This window comes from Chrysemys picta, chromosome 2, assembly GCF_011386835.1.
Source record: "Chrysemys picta bellii isolate R12L10 chromosome 2, ASM1138683v2, whole genome shotgun sequence".
Classification (NCBI taxonomy): Eukaryota; Metazoa; Chordata; order Testudines; family Emydidae; genus Chrysemys; species Chrysemys picta.
Genome location: NC_088792.1, coordinates 27,493,448 through 27,516,624, shown reverse-complemented (window position 1 = coordinate 27,516,624; position 23,177 = coordinate 27,493,448). Strand labels below are relative to the sequence as shown.

General features: G+C 40.9%; 1 protein-coding gene across 1 annotated transcript; it reads left to right on the top strand.

Annotated features, from left to right (window-relative positions):
* Nucleotides 1–10,855: 10,855 nt before the first annotated feature.
* KLF6 (KLF transcription factor 6) lies at nt 10,856–22,644 on the top strand. The gene is made up of 4 exons (XM_005291020.5): nt 10,856–14,247; nt 17,037–17,610; nt 19,415–19,538; nt 19,813–22,644. Exons 1-4 carry the CDS (start codon nt 14,146–14,148, stop codon nt 19,862–19,864), a joined length of 852 nt encoding a protein of 283 aa, XP_005291077.1. The 5' UTR covers nt 10,856–14,145; the 3' UTR covers nt 19,865–22,644.
* The last annotated feature ends 533 nt before the right edge of the window (nt 22,645–23,177 follow it).

Sequence of the window (23,177 nt, the reverse complement as noted above, 5' to 3'; positions counted from 1 at the left end):
TGATGAGATTAAGAACTGTGCTAACAACTCTAGTCAAGTGATCATTTTCAAGAGGCAAGAATCAATTGAATATACCCTATTGAAAGTCCAAACTATGTCTGCTGTGTAACTTAGAAAGTGAACATAGGTAGATTAGCACAGTAGTTCTCAACCAGGAGTCCAAGGCCCCCTTGGGGGCTGTGAGCAGGTTTCAGGGGGTCCGCCAAGCAGGGCCTGCATTAGACTCACTGGGGTTCAGGGCAGAAAGCCGAAGCCCCACCGCCCCAAGTCCCACCACTGGGGCTGAAGCCTGAGCACCTTAGCTTCACTGGGCTCCCTGTGGTGTGGAGCCCGAGGCAATTGCCCTGCTTGGCGGACCTCCTGATGCTGGCCCTGGCTTTTATATGCAGAAAAACAGTTGTTGTAGCACAGATGGACCATGGAGTTTTTATAGCATGTTGGGGGGAGGGATGGGCTCAGAAAGAAAAAGGTTGAGAACTCCTGAATTAGCAGTTTTTCAATTATCCTTTAATCCATTTACATTAAAAAAGTGATTGTTTAAAAGACGTGACAGAACCAGAAAATTAGTTTCTTTGATACCTAAACTGAACACCATGTTATCAAGAAGGAGGATACATCCTAATGTTAAAATAGTGGTGGTTTTTCATTACGCAGAGACTAAACCACACTTAACCATATGAGCTGAGCATAAGCAGACCCTTGCATCTGCTTAGAGCCTCAGTGACTTCAACAGGGATCTGTATATGTGCAGGCTGACAGCAGCAGGACTGGGGCCTTATGTTCTTTCAGTCTGATCCAAAGCCCACTGAAGTCTGAAAAGACTCCCATTGTGTTCAGTGGGTATAGAATGGCGTCCCTTGGCATTATTTTTTAAAAACTCCTAAATACAACAAACTGTGTAAAATCCCATGGACATAAGTAAGTACACTGGGTATATTCAGTATTGCCAACCCCAAATGTTCAAAAATCATGAGTTTGACTTCAAATCATGACATTTAATAAAGAACCATAATAAATGTCAGGGTTCTTTTTATTTGTTTTCTGGCTTTAAGTCTTTAGGGTACATTCAGTTTCAGGTTTTTCTCCACCCTCAGGAGGACTAGAAAACTACATTGTTGTGGGTTTTTGTTTTTGTTTGTTTAATGAAAGCTAAAATTCTCACCTAATCACATGCCTCCAGGACCCAGGGCTTCAAGAAAACCACCACAAATTGCAATTTTTGTGATGAAATCATGAGAGTTGGAAACATGGCATGTTAGTATCAGGGTGTGGTTAAGTGCGTGTAGAATTTGTTGTGGGCCTTCTGAATAAGTATGTTTTATAAATAATTAAATAAATATGTAAAATGAGTGAATGTTACCATCATATGTGAAGGTTATTTCAGATAGTGATGGTTGAGATAAGAATACACCCATTGAGATTACTATGAAAGTGTAGATAATAACATGTGTGATGTATTTACTCAACTCCATGCCACATTTGAGGCAGCTGTGTAGGAGAATGGATGCCCCATATGTCAGTATGAGATTGGAGCTTGGATAAGGAGTATCTGGAGGGGTCTTACGCCTGAGAAAATTAAGGTAATGCTGGTAGGATGTCAGAAGCAACCAGACGACTTAGCAAGGACCCTGATTATGGGAATGTCTGCTTTTTGACACCCAGATTCGCTGCTTGGGGGTCCTATTAGATCGTGAGTTGCTCTTGGATGATCAGGTAGCAGCTGTGTCCAAGATAGTTTTATTTCATCTGTGCATGGTGAGGATCTTGTTACAACTACCCAGCCCCTTGAAGCCTCAAGACTAGGCTACTGTGACAGTGCACTCTACTTGGAGCTACACTATGGATCGTTCAGAAGCAAGAGCTAGTGTAGAATGCTGCTGCCTGATTATTAAGCAGGGTTTCATGAAGGGAACACATGACACCAGTACTCCACGATCTGTAGAGGCTCTCTATTTCTGGTGGAAGTGCATGGTATTGTTTTCAGTGGTGGAGGTAGCCGCTATTAAAGAGACCCTGTCTCACCTGTGTGTGATACTGCTGTAGTTATAACTCACACAGGTGCCCAAACTAGTGCTCTCTTATTTTAAACTAGAGGAAGCTGACGGCAGGACATTGTCCGTGAGGGGTCCTTCACATTGACCTCCTAGCCACGCTACAAGGCCTAGCTTGTGTCTCAGGCATTTGATAAATGGGAAGGTTAAAGGTGACTGGGTTAAGTGATATTTTACTTGGGCAATTATTATTTTTATTGTTGATTTGCAAAGTCCCAGCATTTATTTGTATTTAGGAATTTTCTATTTTTGTCTCATTTTAAGCCACGGAACAGCCCCTATAGCATTGTCTGCTACTGTATAAATCTCATGGGAAAAAAAGACAAACAAATTATGCATTGAGGTTGAAGGAGGCAGGGCAATGACCTTATTTTAATCACTTGTATACAAACACCATTAGTTTACCGATCTCTGAGAACATGTAATCATGAACTCTCTTGCTGCACGTTCCCATTTTCTCCAGACAATTCCTTGCAATACCTTTAAATATGTAGATAGTGTTAAGACGCTGCTATGGAAAAGAATTAGTTCCTCCATGTTTCTTAGGTGCATGTATTTCCTGGGAGCTATCTGGTGGTTAAGATACTGGACTGGGACTTAGGAGTTCTGGGTTCAGTTCCAAGCTCAGCCACTGACCACCTAGGTGACCTTGAGAAAGTAACTTAATTTCTTGGTGTTTCAGATCCCCATCCATAACATGAGGATAATAGTATTTCCTTTTTCCTGCCTTTTGTCCATTTAGAATGCAAGACTTGTCAGGGAAGGGACTGTCTGGCAACATATTTTTACAGTGCCTAACACAATGGCCTTCCCTGTCAGTTGAGGGCTCTAGGTCTAGATTCTCCTGTCATAAAAAATAAATATTAAAAACTAGCCACTGAATATACTTAAGGAAACATTTATAAAACTGAGACATGCATAATAATAATTAGTTTTTTGGACCTTGAAATAATTAGCAGCAGAAATACACTCTACAGGGCCCACTTAGCCCTAACTAACGTCCTGTTTAACATAAGCTTTTTGGGTCAGGGACTGTTGTTTATTATATGTTCATACAGCACCTAGCACAATGGGGCCCAACGTGGTTGTGGCTTATAGATGCAAACATAATATAAACATTCAGCAAGCACTTAGCTCCACTGTAACTACTCACAAATCAAGTTACTCGCGTGTGTAATGAGTGTTTGCAGGGCTTGTGGCTAGTCTTTTTCATATGTGAAATGTTTTGGATCAGATAAGTTCCATAGTAATTTTGATGGATTCAGGCTTCAGGTGGAGAATACACAAGAAGTGCAGATAAACTCTTCAAACAAAGATCCCGTTTTCCTGAATATATCCCCAATTAAAAAAAAAATGTACCAAAAATACAGACAGAGCTACAGCATATAGGCAGAATTATCTCTAAATAGTGTGTTCTTTCCCAATAGCCATCAGCAATCTTTCAGAACAGAAGTGTGATTTAGCCACTGTATATTAAATCAGATGATACTAGAAAAACATCAGCTGGTTAAAGTTTTTTATTATTTTTTTTTCTCCTGAATTTAAAGCAACAAGGGAATGCATTTATGCTTCAAACAATCTAATTTTCTATTTCCATCATGCTTCTCAATCCATGATTTCTAAATTAAGGCCAAGTGACATTAAAACATATCTCCACCTGAATCATTTTCATAAGCCCACAGAGTAAAGGATAGATTTAGTTTTTTATATATGAATATTAAATTAATTGTTTCCTCTTGAAAATAATCACTTGCCTGGTGTATTTCCTCCAGTGTTTACTCTCAACAAACACTCACTTAAAATGCAGTGAATTTCCACCTGTCAAAAACCATTTAGACATTGTTTCTTCTAACAATGAAGGGGAGGGCAGGAAGCATATACCCAGTGCAGGCTGGTGACAGCTGAAAGTGGGTAGGCAAAACTGACATGTAAAGTTACTGTACACTCACAGCCAATTTACAGCAGCAGGTGAAGATCATATAGCATCTAACTCAAAAGAAGGTAGGCAACGCTTTCCTGAGGATCCTCTAAGGAACCCATGCCCTTCTGAGAAATTATCTACAGGGAAAAGGACGCAGCTTTAAGAAGACTCATGAAATTGCCAGCTAGGAAATGAAAAATAAAATAAATAAAGGCTCCATAAGGCTGTAGATTCAAATGAAGAGGGTTAGTAGTCTGGTTGTATTCAAAAGCCAGTCACGATGGTTTTATGATTAAGGCACTCAACTAGGAGTCAGGAGATCTGCGTTCATTTCTTGCCTCTGCGACTTTGAGCCAGTCACTTGATATTTCTTTGCCTCAATTCCCCATCTATATAACGATGATAATAACACCCCCCCCACACACACACACCTTCTGCAGAATGTAAGCTCTTTGGGGAAGGAACTGTCTCTTGGAATGTGTCGGTACAGTGTCTAGCACCATGGGGCTTCAAGGTCAGTTGAGGACTCTAAGTGCTACTGTAATAGAAATGAATAATAATACCAGACACTATATATATTTAGGGAAGCATCCATCTCTCTCATGTATTTACGAAGATTAGAAGTGCATCATAATAGCAATAATTAATACATTAATTGGGACCTTAATCTCAGTTGGGGAATCCAGGTGCTACCATAACACAAATAATAATACTTTACTCAAGGTAACCATGCAGCGGGCATTTTACCTGTAAATCCAGAATAATTCCACCACCCTTTCTATTTCTTTTTTCCCTCTTGAGTTTTTGAAGCCAATGGAGTTGCTCTGCATTTACACCAGTGTAAATGAGATCAGAAGCATCTACTCTAACGTCAACTGTGTTTGTTCCTTATCGCCCAAAGAAGGGAATGTTACTAAAAGGACACATTTTATTTTACATCTACACTAGAATTTGTATTTCAATTTTGCAGCTTTTGTTGAGAGGGGAAAAACCAGAGCTGCCGCACGCTTTGCATAATGAGGAGTGACACAGCCAGAATGCTCTGTGATGCAAAAGCCACAAGCAAAGTTGTGAGGACAAGGAAGGCCATCTCATACCTTGTGAATATGAAGGATCTCTATTGCTGCAGCAGCAGTTTTTTAACATGTTATGAAAAGGTGTATTGCGTCACAAGGAATTTACTCATGAAAAAAATTATAATCCTCATCTTGAGGGGTCATAGTCATAGATATCAGAGTTGTAAAATATCTCTTGGGTCACGTAGTTCATCCCCTGTGTATAACTATGTGACTCTAGTCAGAGATGTCCACACAGTCTTCATTGCTTCCCTGTCTAGTCTTGCCTTGACTACTTTCCAGTGACGGCAATTTCACAATCACCCCAAGCAAATAATTCCATTGTGTAATTGGCGTCACTAGCATGAAATATTTCTTTACATTCTTCTTTTGGTGATCCAGGCTATGGTCTAACTCAACAAGCTTTCACTAAGCCTCCCTTGGACAGGCGCAAGCAACTAGTGAGACAGTCCAGGTGTCCTCAGCTCTCAGTAGCCTTCCGGTCTCACACTGCTTAGGAAAACAATCAACCTGACTTCTGGCTCCCTCACTCACTGGTTGCAGAATTTTCCTGTATTTCCATTCTCAGTTTAGTGGTGTATTAACTAGGGGGCATTAATAGTAGCTTGCGAAGGCATAAGGGAAAAAGCAGCTGCACTAAAATTCAATAAATAATCCATATGGGTGAAGAGCCAGTGCAACCCAAGGTCTCCAGTTCCCTCTGTCTGTCAGGCCAAACTTTTTAACCCTTATTTTGCAGTAGTTCCAAACTCTTCTGAAAGCAGTCTGAGAGGACTGTATTATTGAAGCATCAGTGTCCTGTCATCAGGAAGGTTCCAGCTGCACACATTCGATATTTCTTTAGGGAATGTTCGCTTATCTTGAGGCTAATGCCTCCTCTAAAGGTGATTTGCAAAGAAAGTTTGCTTTCTTTTCTTTTCTTTTTTAAACTCATTGCTGCATCCAAAAAACTGAAAGTCTCCCCTGACCCATTGCCACTGAAAACTATTTTCACATTAGAAATGTAGGTCTTATCTACACTGGAAGAATCTAGGGACAACTGGAGAACTAGTAGGATTATGACATCACAGATACCAAGGAAGTAGAAGCTGATAAATTTAAAAGAAGATATGATTTTTATTCATATTGTTTAAATCTTTAAAATAGTTTGTGAGCCAACTACTGGAGCTCACTGTTCTGTGTTTTAGAAGCTGCCAGAAACCCACCAGAGTAGCCGTATATATGTAGTTAGGCTTTACATGTTTATATTTATTTAGGGCTATTGGTATTTATTTAGGGTTATTTGATACCCAGCCACGCCCTTGTGATTTCTTCATATTAATCTTGTTGTGTAAAGGGAAAAAGACACAACAGGTTTGTTTTTGTTAACATCTATTTCATTCAACACGTAGACGAAATCCTCTCATTGTTAAGTAATCAACACCCTAAATCCTTCAATTAAGCTCCTAAACCACATTTCTGAGTCATCCAAAAGAGAGCTACAGAAAAACAAGTCAGATGTGAGATTTGACATTCCTGAGATTTCAAATAAAAAATGCAGAAAACAACAAAGTAAATAAATAACTGGACTTTTCAGTTCATCTTTATCCACCATAAAGTACTAAAAAAGGCACATCCCCTTTTTTTCTTTTCCTTTACACGTCACTTTCAAAGCAAAACTCAACAATTTTTTTCTCTGTTCTAGCTAATCACAGAAAACCACCTATACTGAGAAGGAAAAGCTATTCTGGCACGTCTTCACTGCACAGTTAACCTAAGCTCTTACCCATGCTTTAGCCCAACTCCTCCTACCATCCACACAGACAAACCTCAGGGGTAGTCGATAGGCGGATCACGGGCCAAATCCAGACTGCCGGATGCTTTTGAATGGACCGTGAAATCCTTTTATTTACGTACTATTATCATTATTGTTATTATTTTTGTATTCTTTTCTCTGGAGTCTGGACCTTGACCAAGGAATTTGGACCCTGACCAAAAATAATTGATTACCCCTACCATGTTTGAATGCTTTAAACCCTGGCTAGATTACTTGGCTAGAGCTCAGGTGCTGCTTTCACTCAGGCTGGAACCCGCCTGCTTTGCAGGGAGGATGTATTCAAAAATCACTCGAGTGCTGGCATTCCTCTCATGACCTTCCAACAATTCTCTCGAAAGGACTAACAAAACTCACACAATTGACAGAGAAAGAATCCTAGAGCATCTCAGCACCAAGAACCTTGGGATAGGCCCCTAGACATACACGGGCAACAATGAAGGAGGACACAATAATGGGTATGGCTTTGTTATGGGAATACTTGCATCCTGGCTAGCAGAGGTGGATTAAGGTTTCCTGGGGCCCTGGGCCAGAGCAAATGGAGGGCCCCTCCCCACCTCACCCCTTCTGCCTGTTGCCCCGCCCCCATTCTGCCCCTTCTGCCTGTGGCCATGCCCACAGCCCCACTCCTTTCTGCCCCTTCCCCGAGGACCACCCCTGTTCACCCAGGATCCCCCCCATTGCAGCCCCACAACCCTTTTTGCTCCTTTCTGCTCTCCCCCTGCTGCAGTCCCAAGACAGGAGAAAGTTCTGTACCCGCACCACAGCCCCGGGGCCACAACGAGGAGTGAGAGCTCCTCCAGTTGCAGGACCACAGCAGGGGTGTGGATGCTGGGGCTTCTCCTGCCACCCCCATGTTTCTGCAGGGGACCAGGGTTGGGGCGCTGGGGCTTTTCCCGCCTTGCCTGGTGCTTCTGCTGGAGAGCGGCGTTGAGTACGGGGGCTTCCCCTGCTGCCCCACAGCTTCTGCTGGGGACAGTCGGGGGCCGCTGGGGAAGGGGAGGCTTCCCCTGTTCCATGCCTCCTGGCAGGAACGGGTCAGGGACCGCTGGTGAAAGGGGGCCTTCCCCCGCCCAGTGCTGCTGCTGTGGAGTGGGGTCAGGGCACGGGGGCTTCCCCCCGCCCCACCCGCCTGGCGGCCGGGGCTCCCAGTTTCTGCCACTGGTGGCAAAAAAAAATTCAGGACCCCCCCCCCCCGCTGGCCATGGCCCCTGGACACAGGCCCTGCGGGCCCAGTGGCTAATCCGACACTATTGGATAGGCTAATCGCATGCCAGTCACCCGAGTTGGCTGTGCCATGAAGACATACCTATCGTTACATTTCTACCAGACAAGGTTAGATTGGGTGCTCAGCTCTGTCACAGGAGTTTGGCAGAAGATAAGCCAGTTAATACTAGTTTCAGATTGCTGCTTGAGCTGTCCAACAATGCTGACCCTCATCTGTATACACTAAGATCTGAGAAGTGGGCCATGGAAACTCTATGTTGACAGATCTCAATTTTTCAGACTGATGAGTATTTCTTTCTTTTTTTAATCCAACAAGGAGTCTAACACCTACAAGACTATATTTTCCAAATCGATTTAAATGTGTTTCAAAATGTAATGCACATGACCAGAATCAGACTTCCTAACCTGGGTTTGGGATTCAAACTCACTAGCATAGCTTTTTGCATGAGCTGCCCATTGAACTTGGCAGAGGATCGGGCCCTCTGTCTCTAAGTATTTTCAGTTTTAGTGCTATAACTGGGATGCTAGTTAAGTCTCGAGGACACCCGGACTGGCTCCCAAAAGTGTTGCTTTCTCTTTGGTTACTTGTGCATGTCCAAATGTGGCAAAATAAGAATCTAATTATAGGTGCAAATGAGAGCAAAATTTGCAAACTCACATTTTTGGGCCCAATACAGAGTAACAGGGTGAAATTCTCTGGCTTATGTTACACAAGGTCAGACCTGAAGATCTAATGGTCCCTTCTGGCCTTAAAATCTGTGAATTTGGACCATACTTTAAAAAAAAATGTCTATTTCTCCTTAGTTTTAGGTTACTACTTCCTGTTCTACTTACAATAGCTAATAAAATACTTTCCTTCCCTTTGGTTAATCCTTAGAGGTATTTATAGCTTGTCATGTCACATACTTAGTCATCTTTTCTGTAAGCTTCCCAAAGTTAGGTCAGATTCACCAAACCTCTTCCTTACTCTCTTTTTGTTACTATTATTTGTAATCTCTGCAATTAAACTCTGTGGCATTTGTCTAAGGCCTAAAATGGCAAGCAATTCTCTAAATGTGAGCTCCCTGATGTGACATAGCAAGAATAACCCCATCTCTGGCCTACGTGTAACACTTCTATTTATGTATTCTAATAGAACATTCACGCTAGCTGTGGTAGAATCACATTGCATGCTGGTTTTCAGTTTAGGGAATTACCATCCCTGCAGTTGGTCATATAAGTAAGTCATATCTTTGCAACCAACCACCCTTTTTACGTATTCCCAATGAAATACCTGTACATTTATCTTGATCAAACTATAATGTATTAATTTCTGCCAATTTCTTCTAACCTCTTTGTATCCAGTTGTAGGTTAAGTATTTTCAGAAGTATCATCCCCCCTAGCATTACATAGCATACAAAACAAGTATATATGTTCTCTATACATGTATGAACATACTGAGGACAGAACAGGTGCTCTTCCTGTGTCATGCACAACCACCTGGAGAAACTGATTTGCTGACTGCAGTGCAAGATCAAAGAAAGTAATGCACACTCCCAATGAAGAGAAATTTTCCAGGTACAAAACTTTATCATTCCTATATTTGATGTGTTTGATGGAGCAATACCACCACCAAAATTTAATTTTAAAATAAATGTGAAGGCATATTAAGTCGTGGGACAAAAACTGAATCAGAATGCACAGAACATTGTTCTGCACATGCTTAAAAGTCCTCTAAGGTGAACTGTCAGTGTTGGCAGACCTATGGATTTTGTTCTGATTCCTAACTGTATCAACAGACATACCTACTTCACTACTGTGTGTCACTTTGAGCAAGGAACTGAAATTTGAAATAATTCTATGCCTTTTAATAGTCTTGATTACTGTTAGGAATGGCGCGACCGTAGTGGAGCAATGTGATGTGCACATTTGCACCACAAGAACAATCCTGTCCAGAAGTATGTGCAAATACTCACACACGGACTTTACACACTGCAGTAGTCACAGTCTGGAAAGTTATGCACTTGCCTAAGTCTGTGAGTTCAAGGATATCCTTAGGAATGTTGAGCTCGCTGTTAGATCATTGCCCCAGCTAAAAACAATGTTGCGATCCTGATCAATTTTTTCAGTGAGAATGTTTTTTTCCTTTCAAGTGTGTTTTTTAAGATAGGTTCACATTTTGAACTCTACATTTTTATTATGTCCCTGTGATTTAAAAAACAAAACTCATATCTTTTTTTATGGCAATTGTCATCATGAAGAATGTCTTTTGGACCAAGTTGTAATAAAATTAAGCTACTTAAGATTCTTCCATCGTTCCCACCCTCAAACACCTCCATTAGCTCTGCATTCAGGTCAAGAATATGGCATGATTTCAAAACTGCCCTCGTTTTTAGTCTCTTCCCTGGACTTCCTCCGATTATCATGGACCTTGCCTCTCAGCTCCCGTCCCTGATATCCCAACACTTGCTTCCATTCTCTTACTCCACCCTAGACACTGTTGGCACAAGAGCCTTCTGATATTTGGAACAGCCTTAGTATATCGCTCCACCTCACTGACTCACCATCTCACTACAATTCTCATTTAAGAATGTATTGGGTAAAATTCTGACTCCTGCTGATGTCAATGGAGCCATGATTTTACCCACTCTTTCTATCCATTGACCATACTGTTTACGCTGTGTCTCCCTCTGCTATTTATGATTAAACTCTGTTAATAAAGTTGCAACCTGAAACCAAAATATTTAATGACAAACATGCCAATTTTTTGCAGGCATCTAATTTTTATAATGGCACAATAAAAGCCAACGTTTTATTAAAGTGTAATTTAAGACATTTTTTACTGCAACACAGTTATGTCCGTGCTGTGCCATTTTTTTTCACTTCTTGGCAGTGAACATAATACAGTTTGCACCAACCACCGGTTTGCAGATGAAGTGCATGCACATGGAAACTTTGTCAGCTACAAATATTTTTAATAGATTTGTTTTGCCCATTTTTTAAAGCACCTGTCTATCAATTTACCATTGCTCCCCCTCGCTGTGCTATATTTGGGGTTCAGTTTGTATAAAAACTGCTAAATAAAATAAGGCTCTTAATTCTGCAATGAGCAGTCCTCTACACCAAATTCCATTGATTTCCATGAAGTTTCATGAGGGCACAGGTCTCTGTGACATTCAGTGATTAGAAATTTAGCAAGATGCAAAGAGAGATTGGACATTCATATGGATAACATGAATATCTAGTTATAATAGCTAATGCTAATACATTTTGGAAGAAATACTTAACCTCTTGCTTCAGGCATTAAACTAATCTTATTTAAGGGGCAGATTATCCAACACCCATTTAATCCAAGGTTTCTTGCTCTTTCTTCTGAAGCATCTGGCTATATCTAGTACCTGTCACAATCAGAGACAGGACTGAATGAACCCCAGGTCTGATCCAATATGGCATACTGGCTATATATTCATCTGAAGCACACAGGAGGATCAGAGCTTAAAGGTCCACAAGCATAGCTGCCCTCACTTAGATATGATATCATTCTTTTGTATTCACTTAACTTCCCTGAACACATAATAATACCTTAGTTCACTCTAAGTATTCCCGGTTTCCCCTCAAGAAAAAACATTCTGATTATTTCAAGATCACCATTTGGCAATTTTTTTTTTCCTGGGATCACCAGATTGCTGGTTTATGAAGGGCTTGGTTGTTGGGAGGTTTTCTGAATTGTGGCGCTTTTGTACCTGAAGATCACTTTATCACCTGAAGAAGGAGAAAGAAACCTCAGTGACTTAAGTGCACATCTACAGCTAACTAGCCTGGCCACCAGCTACAGCAAAATTGGTGGAGAAATATTTGTTTAGACAAAAATGATAGATGGGAGATATCATAATAGGAACATCAGCGGAAATAAGCCACTTAGTTTTAGGAAAAAAAGACACTAAGTGCTCATCCCAAGCTTTGGACACCCCTTTAAATTTTAATATCCACATTTTTAAAAACACACACATCAAGCCCTTTAAAATAACTACCACTGCACCCCCAATCATAAAATCTGGGCCTAAAAACAAAGCTGTTCCATACCAATAACTATCATCCCCTGCCCCAAATATTACAGAAAAGAGATGCACCTTGTGCACAAGGCTAACATATCCAGGCTAAGGCAGTGCAAGTTGGAAACTTGTTCCATGGACAACAGACCCTTTCTGCAGAAAGGCCTGCCAGCAGCTCCCTCAGTTATATTCTGAAGGTAGGGTTGCCAATTTTGGTTGGCCATATTCCTGGAGGTTTCATCGCACAACATAATCTTTAATTAGATTAATCTTTAATTACTGGAAACTCCAGGACAATCCTGGAGAGTTGGCAAATCTGACCAAAGGAGGGCCAACACCTGGGATGATTGCAATTACAGTAGTATGGCACCAGGGTTGGACAGAGAGGGAATCTTCCAGAGTGTTGCCACTGCTGGTGACAGCTGACACTTTTCTTTAAGCCCCAGCTCCTGCTGTCAAGTGATTTCCTGAGACTCTCATATTTCGTTTTTCTTTGTAAAGGGTTATGTCTTCAAGAGAAAAAACTTGAATACCTGACACCGGTGCAGCCTAAAGGTCTGGAAACCAGAGGCAAATAAAAGGAACCTAACATTTATTTTAAAACCTCATCATTTTAGGGCCCTGCCTTAGCATTTCCCAGCACTTGGTGTGGCAATAGGGCTTTCAGGTGATCTACCCCAAGCCCTTTAAGCCTCTAAACATCAAGGACCAACACCGGACATTACACCCCACAACCCCACGCCAGAGCAGCTCCCGCAGCAGGGGGTTGCGGGCTGCAAGCTCCACGCACACTAAGCGGGGGGGGGGGGCGCGCAATAGGCACAGCGGGCAGGTAAGACGCCATCAGGAGAGGACTCGGAAGCGCCCCGCTAGAGGGAAATTAACCCAATCCGGGCTCCGCTAGCGGAACGGGAACGCCAAGGGCTGGATGCTGCTGCCCAGGGGTGCTGGATGCACCGCACCAGGCACGGCCGCCCGCGGGGAGCGCTAGAGAGCCAGCCCCGAGGATAGGACGGGCGGAGCAGCCGCACCGCTACACAGGGCTCCGGGGGGGCTGTTTTGCAGTCTCGCTACAGCCTAGAGACCCCGTCGCGCCAGGGTCCCGGGGGCTCCCACCCCATGCACGCTAGAGCGGGAGCGTCCCTGTCACTCGGGGCTCAGTGCACACACGAGCGGCCATCGCACGGGCATTGCTGGCTGCAGCTTCCCGCAGGCGGCTCTGCCTGCGCAGCTCAGCAGCGCCCCTAGCACCTATCGACGGCACTAGACCGTCCTCCCCACCCCCACCCAGCAGCACAAGCAAAACACTCCAGCCTGATATTCTCTCTTCAGCCCAGCACTTTCTGCTTTATATACCCTGCTAAAAATAGCCTGCCGTCTAGCCCACCAATCAGGACTGGGCAAATTTCGAATCGCGCCAATAGCATGAGCCGTCACGGAGAGGCTTGGTCACGCCAGGAGGGGCCGAGATGCCTCCTGCAAGGCGATTGGGCTGATCTGACATCATTGGAACGCGGTGTAACGAGTTGGTGGAAGAGATTGGGCAGTGCTCCGAGCCGGCGTAATAGGATCACGAGGGGAGGGGGGAGGGAGTAGAGGAGAGGGAGGGGGGAGAGGAGCGAGGAGGCGGAGGCTGTAGCTGTGACTGTGGCCAAGGAGAGCTTAGAACAGGGAAGTTTTGCAGGGGGTTACATTTGCAGTCAGCTCAGTGTTTGCAAATATTGTGCAGGCTCCTGAGCAAGTGTCCTCTGCGAGCCACAGGAGAGTAGAGCAGCGGCAGCATTTGGAGACTTTGTTAATTGCTGTGCAATTACATTTTGCATGAAACTTTGCTTTTTTTCCCTTTCCAATCTCCAAAAGGAATTAATATTTTTTTTGTATTTTTTTCTTCTCTGGAGTAAAGGGGGGTTTGGAAACAGACTATATATTGAGGACCCCCCCCCTCCCCTCACATACCTCCTCTGCCCATAGAGGAGGCATCTGTATTTTTGTAACCAGAATTGACTTTGTTGTTGCAATTTAGACATGGATGTTCTCCCAATGTGCAGCATCTTCCAGGAACTCCAGATTGTGCACGACACTGGTTACTTCTCAGCTTTACCATCTCTGGAGGAATATTGGCAACAGGTAAACGAGGATGTTGTTGTTGTTGTTGGTTGTTAAGCCACATTAAAGGATGAGTGGATAAAAATGCCAAAGTGTCATCCGGGCATTTGGGGAGAATGCAATGGAGATGTTAACAAAAGTTTTGAAGCAGGTGTTTTGATTTTTTTTTTAATTTTGAGGGGTTTTTAAATAAATATATTTCTCAATGCAACTGAGTTTCTCTTTTTTTTAATGCATTCCCCATTATGAAAGGGACTGTCAGTTGAGAAAACAGGGGCCGATGTGTTTGAATGCGTTTTCTGTGGGGTGTTTTTTTTTTTTTTTTTGAGCTCATCAAAAACAGCAACGACCAGAGTGAAATCCAAACTTCTGAGCTTTGCTTTCGCGTGATCCAGTACAGTCCCTGGCGAAAGTTTTATGCCTGTATCAGGTCCAAACTCTACAGCTGGATCTTGTCATCTGAACTCGCCCTCCCCCTTATCTGCCAAGAATTGTTTTTCTCCCCATGGTGTGTTTTTCGGGTTTGTTTTGGTATGGGGGGGCTACTAGTTTTGAAGACGTTGCTAATGTAGAGGATTCGCGAAGCTCTGAATCCTGCGTTACCTGCTGCCCTCGTTGTTGACTAGCCAAAAATATATATATATTTTTTTTTGTACAACCAATGAGTTGTCAGTCATATGACAGCGATCCTGTTTTGCTAATTGCCTCGAGTCTTAGTTTGGGAGGAGGAAGAACTGGGGCTTCTTGCCTTTAATGGACATGTTTTTTCCCCCTCTGTCCCAGTAATTGGATTGCCTGAGATGAGATTGCCTTTGACATTTTTGCATTGTCTTGCTTTTTATTGGAGGGGAGGGGGGTTGTTTACTATACTCCCTGCGGTGATGTTTGTTTTTAACAAATAGAATTACCAGATCAAATACTACTTGTTTGTATGAAAGACAAGAAACGCTTCAGGAAGGTTGAAATCCAAAGTGTTACAACCGTCACATGCCTACTAATTGTATGCAATTCCTCTCCCCCCTTCCCCCCCCCCCCCAAAAGAAGCAGCTTCAATAGTACGTGATTGAAATTGATCTAAGTAGTTTCCTTCAAGCATTTGGGATTTTGGCAAAGAGCCAGAACTGGTTCCCGGTAGCTTTCAGACGCATTTAAACTCTCAGAGAGCTTCATTTTGGTCCCCATTGCTAATCTACATAATGAGAAATTTAAATTAGCCAGAAAAATATTAGTTTAACAAGATTTTAATAAATGCTCTTTTGTGTTTCCTTGGAGGATCAATACTTTGTTATGCTGTGTCTTAATGCCTTTTTAAAATGTGTACTGCAAAACTGTTGTCTAGTGATAGGCAAAGACATAAATATTGATTGTGTGGCTTTTCCTTCCATTTTTGACCATGCTATCAATGACATGCGACCCAGTTCAGCTGAGTGGTGTTGGTGAGGGACCTCCAGACCATAACAAACCGTCCTTAGGTGGAGAGTTGGAGGGGTAAAAATGTAGCATTTTGGATTGTCTGTGCTTGCAAGACTGTTTTGGGAGGGATAATCTTGATAAAATAAGTGCAGTTTTGAACAGAAACTTAGTAAGTAGGAACTGTCAATAAGGGTAGATCAACTATGTAGTACTTCCACACGGATAACTAACTTATAGTGGAAAACAAAAACCCATGGGCACAAAATTTCCTACCACTTTCTTCCCCTCAGAACGGCTAGAAAGTTTGAAATTGTAAAAGGAGAATGCTGATGGCTGCAGATTTAATCACTTGGAAGATTCTTTTGCCCCCCTCCCCTTATTTTTTTTTTTTTTTTGGTGGGGTAATTACATGTCCCATTGCATGTATATTTGAACAGAGTACTTTCTTGGCTGATGGTCAGAATTTTAAAAGGAAGTCTCTTTTGGCATTACGTGAAAGAAATAGAGATGACTCATACAGTTGCACTCTTGGCCAGTAGATAAAGTTCTTGTTCATTGTGGGACTCCCAGCAGGACTTTAGAGTAATTTCCCTTTCTCCTTTACAATAGCACATTGCTATTCTGGAACTTTTCCCCCTCCTTCTGTTATTGAAGTTCCTTATGTTATTCGGACCACTAATAGGAAGCAACTAAAGTTATGTGGTGTGCATGCCAGTGCACTTGGAATTGACATTCTTTGAAAGACTAGCAGGTCGAGTTCTCACACACAGGAAATGGGTGGTTATCTGCAGTTCCATTGATGTCCCCTGAATACGGATTGTCAGCTACTTGCAGCCATACTAGAATGTGGCTTTGTTTTGTGACACAGCACTTGGGTTTTTAACTGCGTGTCAGAGCACACTGTTGTATGCAGTGTTGTAGCTGTGCTTGGTCCCAGATATAAGTTCGGTCACTTTACCCTTGTGTTTGTATGAGAGTGATACAAAATGGCTTGATACAAAATGAAAAAAATTAATTAAAGCCCATTAGAAAGTGTAAAAAAGCCTGATTAAAATGTGCTACGTTTTAAAGTGATTTCAATACTAGCCTTCTTAAAATATGAATTTTGTGATGGGGATCATAATTTGACTGACTCATTAGAACACTATTTGGAAAATGTTGACTGACTTACACCTTTAGCTTAGTGTTTGAACTCTTGCCCAGTTCTTGAAAACTTCAGTTCCTTTTACTGCAACAATCACCTGGTTATGGCTGGAATATCCTCTAATTTGTAAGGCGCCTAGCAATTTCAAATACCCTACTTTCTTGCATGCTGTTTGAAATTTAAAGCTCAACTCTCCTTTTTTAAAACCGTTTTGTAAAATGTTTTTCTTTTTCTTTTATTTTTTCTTTTGTAGACCTGTTTAGAGCTGGAACGATATCTTCAAAGTGAACCCTGTTATGTATCTGCATCTGAAATTAAATTTGATAGCCAAGAAGATCTCTGGACCAAAATTATTCTGGCACGTGAGAAAAAGGAGGAATCTGAACTGAAGAGTACATGTATTCCAAAAGAGGACAGTCCTAGTAGCCAGAACTTAGAGACCAACAGTTTGAATTCTGATGTAAGCAGTGAGTCTTCAGACAGCTCTGAGGAACTTTCACCTACTACTAAGTTTACCTCTGATCCTATAAGTGATGTTTTAGCCAATTCAGGAAACTTGAGTTCATCTGTCACTTCTACTCCCCCTTCTTCTCCTGAATTGAGCAAGGAAACTTCCTCTCAGCTATGGAATTGTATGCCAGGTGAATTGCATTCACCAGGTAAAATTCGTACCGGTACCATTGGAAAGACTGCAGAAAAAGGTACCCCAGTCAATGGCGACTCTTCACCGGATGGCCGGAGACGTGTCCACAGGTGTCACTTCAATGGTTGCAGGAAAGTTTACACCAAAAGTTCACATCTGAAAGCACATCAGCGCACTCATACAGGTTAGTAACCTTGTGTCTATTAGGAGTTGGAGACTACAGTAGGGAATACCCCGATGGCAGTGTTGTCATAACATTACATAATCACTGGGTGAAAGCCCAAGGATGGGAAGATGATTCAGTTATACCAGAGGCTTACCAGAATGAAAGACATCACTTCCTCATTCTCTTCATAAGCTGAGTTGAAGCCTCTTGAGTACAAAGATACTTCAGTGTAGACTGGTCTTCTGTCACAGATGAATGGTTTCCATTTGCTAATTAGATAGTGCTGAAGAAGTTGCAGAATTATTTAATCTTTGAAAAACTCCTTAAATAATTTAGACAACAGATCTACTTTGCTGACAATTTTAAAAACAAAAGTAAATTTGAGACTTTCTCACAAAAGTAGGGATTTCATATAATATAACTGGAAGTGAGGGTTTCATAGGAAGAAGTGTTACTGGACTCTTCTACACCAAGGGCTATTAAGTTAATACAATCAAGGCCTGTGGCTGTTAAGTATAACTGCAAATGTGCACTGGTTGTATAATATTAAAAAATACTTTTATGTGCACTAGTTTAAGCAAAAATCTTAGAAGACCAAACAATGTACCAGTCCTTCTGACATAAAACCAAACCGGACTTAGAAGTATGTATAACTTATTTCATGATTTCACTTAAAATGCTATAGTGGTTTTTTGTTTGTTTGTTTTTTATTACTCTGAAACGTAGACTTAAAAAAATCAATATATGAGGTTGTTATGAAAGAGAGTAAAGTGGATAGGCATTCCAGGGCCTGCATAATTTTTTTTACGGTGGTAGTAGCTGGCACAGTTACTTTTATTTATTAGCATTAATATTCTACAGCCCTTGATGTCTGGAGTTAGAGATGTGTGGAGCAACTGGTTGGCTCACCAGTCACTGCTTAAGGAAAGGAGCAATGTTCTGCATCCTTAGTGTGCCAGTCAAGGGGTTATTCTCCAGAAATGCCAAATGTTTTTAATGAGGTGATGGAGAAGGGAGGAATTCAAAAGGAAGGACCTTACTCTGATTCACCAGCTCAGCATTCCTAATTTTTTTCCATTTGTGGAAGTCATTTAGCTGACTCATGTGCTCCCATTCTCGTGTGAAGTGAAATAAAACAAGGCACTTTCAAAAAAGAGGAAAGAGCAATTTCCACTGAAGTTCCAGTGAAGATTGTAAATAACTGCTAGCTACATAACTGTGTCAGAACTATTGCTGTGGTTGTTTTGTGACTGGAACTATTTCTATGAATTGCTGGTCGTATTTTCCTCAAATGTTAACTGAAATCAGCAGCATTCAAACTGGTCATTGTGATTTTCCTTTGCTCTTCATCTAGTATATCTGGGTCAGCATGAAAAGGTTCCATTTTGTGCAGCTAATCTGTGGGACAGTGGACTTTGAAGCAAAACAGTAACCTAATTATATTGGTGAATCAAAACATTCCTGGGCCAGATTCTGCCATCCTGGCTCATCTTGACATGAAATTAATGGGACTACTTGTGGAGTGAAGTACTACTCCAGATGAACCAGGATGATAGTATCTGGCCCTTAACTAGCTTTCTTTTTATTCAATCTGTACTTATTAACTTCTTTCAATTAGGGTACCTTTTGTTTTAAACATGGTGATGTTACAGCTAAGTAAGAATCTTAATGATTCTTCAAGCTTCTGCCACCTACATTATCAAAAACACTGAATTGTTCTGACTGAAAATGGGTATTCTTGTTTTTTATATATAAACAATGAATATTGTCTCATTAATTTTGAGTGAAGTCATGGTTAATTTATAATATGCTTTATTTATAGGAGAAAAGCCTTACAGATGTTCATGGGAAGGGTGTGAATGGCGTTTTGCAAGAAGTGATGAGTTAACCAGACACTTCAGAAAGCACACTGGTGCCAAGCCTTTTAAATGTAGTCACTGTGACAGGTATGTGAATTAAATTGAGCTTTTTTTTAAACAAAGTTATTTATAATGCTTGGTGAGAAGCCGGTCTAGGTGATATTTTTTGTTATAGAAGATTTATTCATAAAGAAACTGATGAACAAAATGCTTCAGTGAAAATTAATTCTATTCTCTTTTGAGGGACTGACATTTTCACAATTAAAAACATCCTGTTGCATGAATGACCTGGAATGTAGCTTGAGTAATGCACATCAATGAAAATGGAGTAATGTGAAACCCAACTTTCCTTACTTTGCAGGTGTTTTTCCAGGTCTGACCACCTGGCCCTTCACATGAAGCGACACCTCTGAATGGGTCAAGAGGTGAATCCTGTGGGCTAAGCGGCTTCAAGGTTGAACAGCCTTGAAAGGAGGGATGCGTGTTCCAGCCAAAGCATGCCATTTTGCACCCTACCCAGTTGCCTCCAGGACCTCTTTCTTGAAGGTCTTTTGAGGGCTAATAAGTCACGTAAGAAACGGCATGGCAACCGTGGTGCGTGATGTTTGGGGTTTCCTGGACTCATACACTGGTACCTAACCTTCTGAGTGGCTCCTAAGCCTTTGCCGTGAGCATGTGCACTGAGAATGTTAATGATTGGGTGACTGTTTGTTACTGAGGATCTATTGATGACTGTATGCTGAGGCACATTTTTTTCTTCTGGTTGTTTTATAACTGTAAGAGAAAAAAGTAGTCTGAATGTTTTGTATGTGAGGAATATACTGCAAGATGGGACGACCACCAATCATTTCCAAGGGGTGGGGGGAGGGGTGTCTGCACCTTCTAGAGGGAAAAAATGGAGAGAAGGAAAAGACAAAAAAAAGTCAGGACGCCAGAGTGGAAATGGGGGAGCCCCCCTTTCCTGTGTGAGAGGAGCTTTAGGTGTCTGATGCAGCTATTAAACGTGCAATGTGTCAAGTAGCTTGTTTTACTTGCTACAGAGCTCATTTGTAATCCATTGTATAAGCTGTGTATTTACAAATATAACACAACTATAACTTTTCATTATAATACAAAGGTTATTGCATGGTTCTGGGGAACTATATGCTTTTCCATTCTTTAATCAGGACTGCAGTTTTGATTCCAGTTAAGAGCAGCTAAAATACAATTGGTCTAATGTTACATAATGTATGGAACCTGAATAATTTTTTCGGTTGGGTGGATAAAACCACTGTAGGTTAGAAACTGATTTTTCTCATGCAGCTAATTTTTCTCTTATTTATGCCTTGAGGACTAATTTCTGGTTTTCTAGCTGTTTAATGCACTGTTGACCTTAATAATGGTGCCTTATGCAAGTGACCTTCTCTTGCAGGGGGTCTTATACAGGGGTATGGGTGATGCATGCTTTATTAAGGCTCCTTTTTCACCTGGCATTGTACTGTATCAAATGTATGATGGGGGGTGGTGGTGGGAAAAAGGCTACTTCCAGGGTCCTCCTTCACAAAGACAAATATAGAGAAAAGTCCTTCATGTCAGTACAGTATTTGTTTAACTTAGACAATTTGACCGTGTTACAGTATAATGCATACAGCAATTGAATACCTGACCAGTTCTGCCACCTTGAGACTTTTTTTATATATTGACCTTGCACAACAATTGTGTATATACACACCCCAGCTGTACTTAATATGTAACGTTTCATGCATATTAAAGATACAGAAGTATTAAAAGATGTATTTGCTTAAATGGCACAAGTTTCACATCTATATATCTAGCTATCTGTTGGTAATACAGAAAGAAACTATAATACTTTTTTAAAGTGGGCAGAAAAATTCTTGTGTATGTATATTTGTGTGTACAGTCTGTGTATGTGTGTATATATAGATAATATATAAATATTTTTAAAGGAAAAAATTGGAACGTGTAGCTAGAAAATACAACAGCCTGTGAAGATTTCCCCTTCCCCCCACCCCAATATGGCCATAAAGGAGGCAAAGAAATGAAAGATACAGCTATTTAAAATCTAGCATTTTTAGAGGCTTTACCTTTAGCATAATAGTTTACTAAAGGCTTTTTTGGCATTGAGTCCTTCTCAGACTGCTGACTGGGTTTTGTAGTTATTGGCTTGTCTGGAATAGCATATCTGTGGCCATTAAAATGGCATGGACTGAATATTAGCACACTAAAGGAATGCTAGCTGGGTTCAGATGACATACACTCAGATTTAGGCCTTCAAGTTTATTGGAGGATCTGAAAGTGAGCTAGTTACAGTAGGGGTTGAATTCTAATTTTAAATAGTTCAGCTAAAATGAAGACATAAGGCTATTTTCTCCTAGATTAGAAGTAGTTTGTCCAAAAGTAGTAAACTTTTTTAAAAACCAGCTCACCATCCCACTGATGCAGTTAACCATGCAATTTTTTTTTCCTTTGGGGGGGGGGGGTAGGTGGCTTGCTTACTATGCTAAAATTTTGGCAGATCTTCCAGGAAATGAGTATGTAGATAAGTGGTTTAAAAAAGAAAAGTATATGCAAATTATCTGTTTCTAAGGAACACACAGGCCTAAATTCTCATTTCATTTTTGTATTAAAATGCCTGAAAATGCACTTTTTTTTTTCAAAAACAAAACAACAAAAATCCCAGAAAATGGATTTACTGTTTCTGTTTAAAAAAAAAAAAATCCTTGTTTGCAGTGCTCTATGCTTAGCCATAATAATTCTGATAAACAAGAAGGTAAACAAAAGTTTTAAAAAAAACAAAACAAAAAGACAACAACTTGCACTGGCTTGTCTCAATTGTGAAATACCATCAGACTTGTTTGGATGGGGTGGGGCTTTGTGCCATCTGTCAAATGCCTGTAATTTTTCCAAATAAGCAAGTACATTCTGTTCAGGTGATAACTGAGCCTCAATCAAGCTGAATAAATAAAAATAGAAAAAATATTGCTTGAAATTTAAGACAAAAACGTTTCTATTAGTGAAATTTCTTTTTTTGTTTTTGAAGCACCCTGTTATCTAAAGAATCTCTTTGTAAGATTTTTGTAAAAATGTTTTGTTTTACAAGATTTTATTTGAAATTGTTTTTTGCAAGATTGTTATATTTCTGTATGAATGTATTTTTTATTGGAATAACATAAAAAAGAAATTCTTATCAGCAGCACTCGTCTGGTTCTCTTTTTCTCTGATCTAAAGATAATCATACAATAAAATAAGTTATTACATTAACCTATTCGCTTCCCCTTGGGTCAGCTATTCTTGGGTACCTATGCCTTAAAGTCACATCATCCTATACTAAAAAGCAGGCAGAAGAACCTTGTTCAGCCCACAACCAGAAATTATTACATATCTTTTCTTGTCAAGTCCAGCAAAAATATATGCTTTAACTATATTTGGGAAAACTACGTTTGATTAATCATCTTCCCTCTGAATTGAAGGATTGGAGTAATTGTCTTAGGGTGCAGAACTTGTATGCATTTTACTCCAGTACTGTTGATAGAACTCTCTTGTATTCTATCATCTTCATTCTTGTTAAGTGAACACACAAAATACAGGCTCTGCTGTGTAAAGTAGGATAGAGTAGTGGTGACCTGATGAGATGGAACAATCTATGGGATGAACTCCGTGAGGGGAAGTGAACAAAAAGTTTTCCTTTCTCCTGGCCCTCTCACATAGGTTTATTTGCTGTATTGG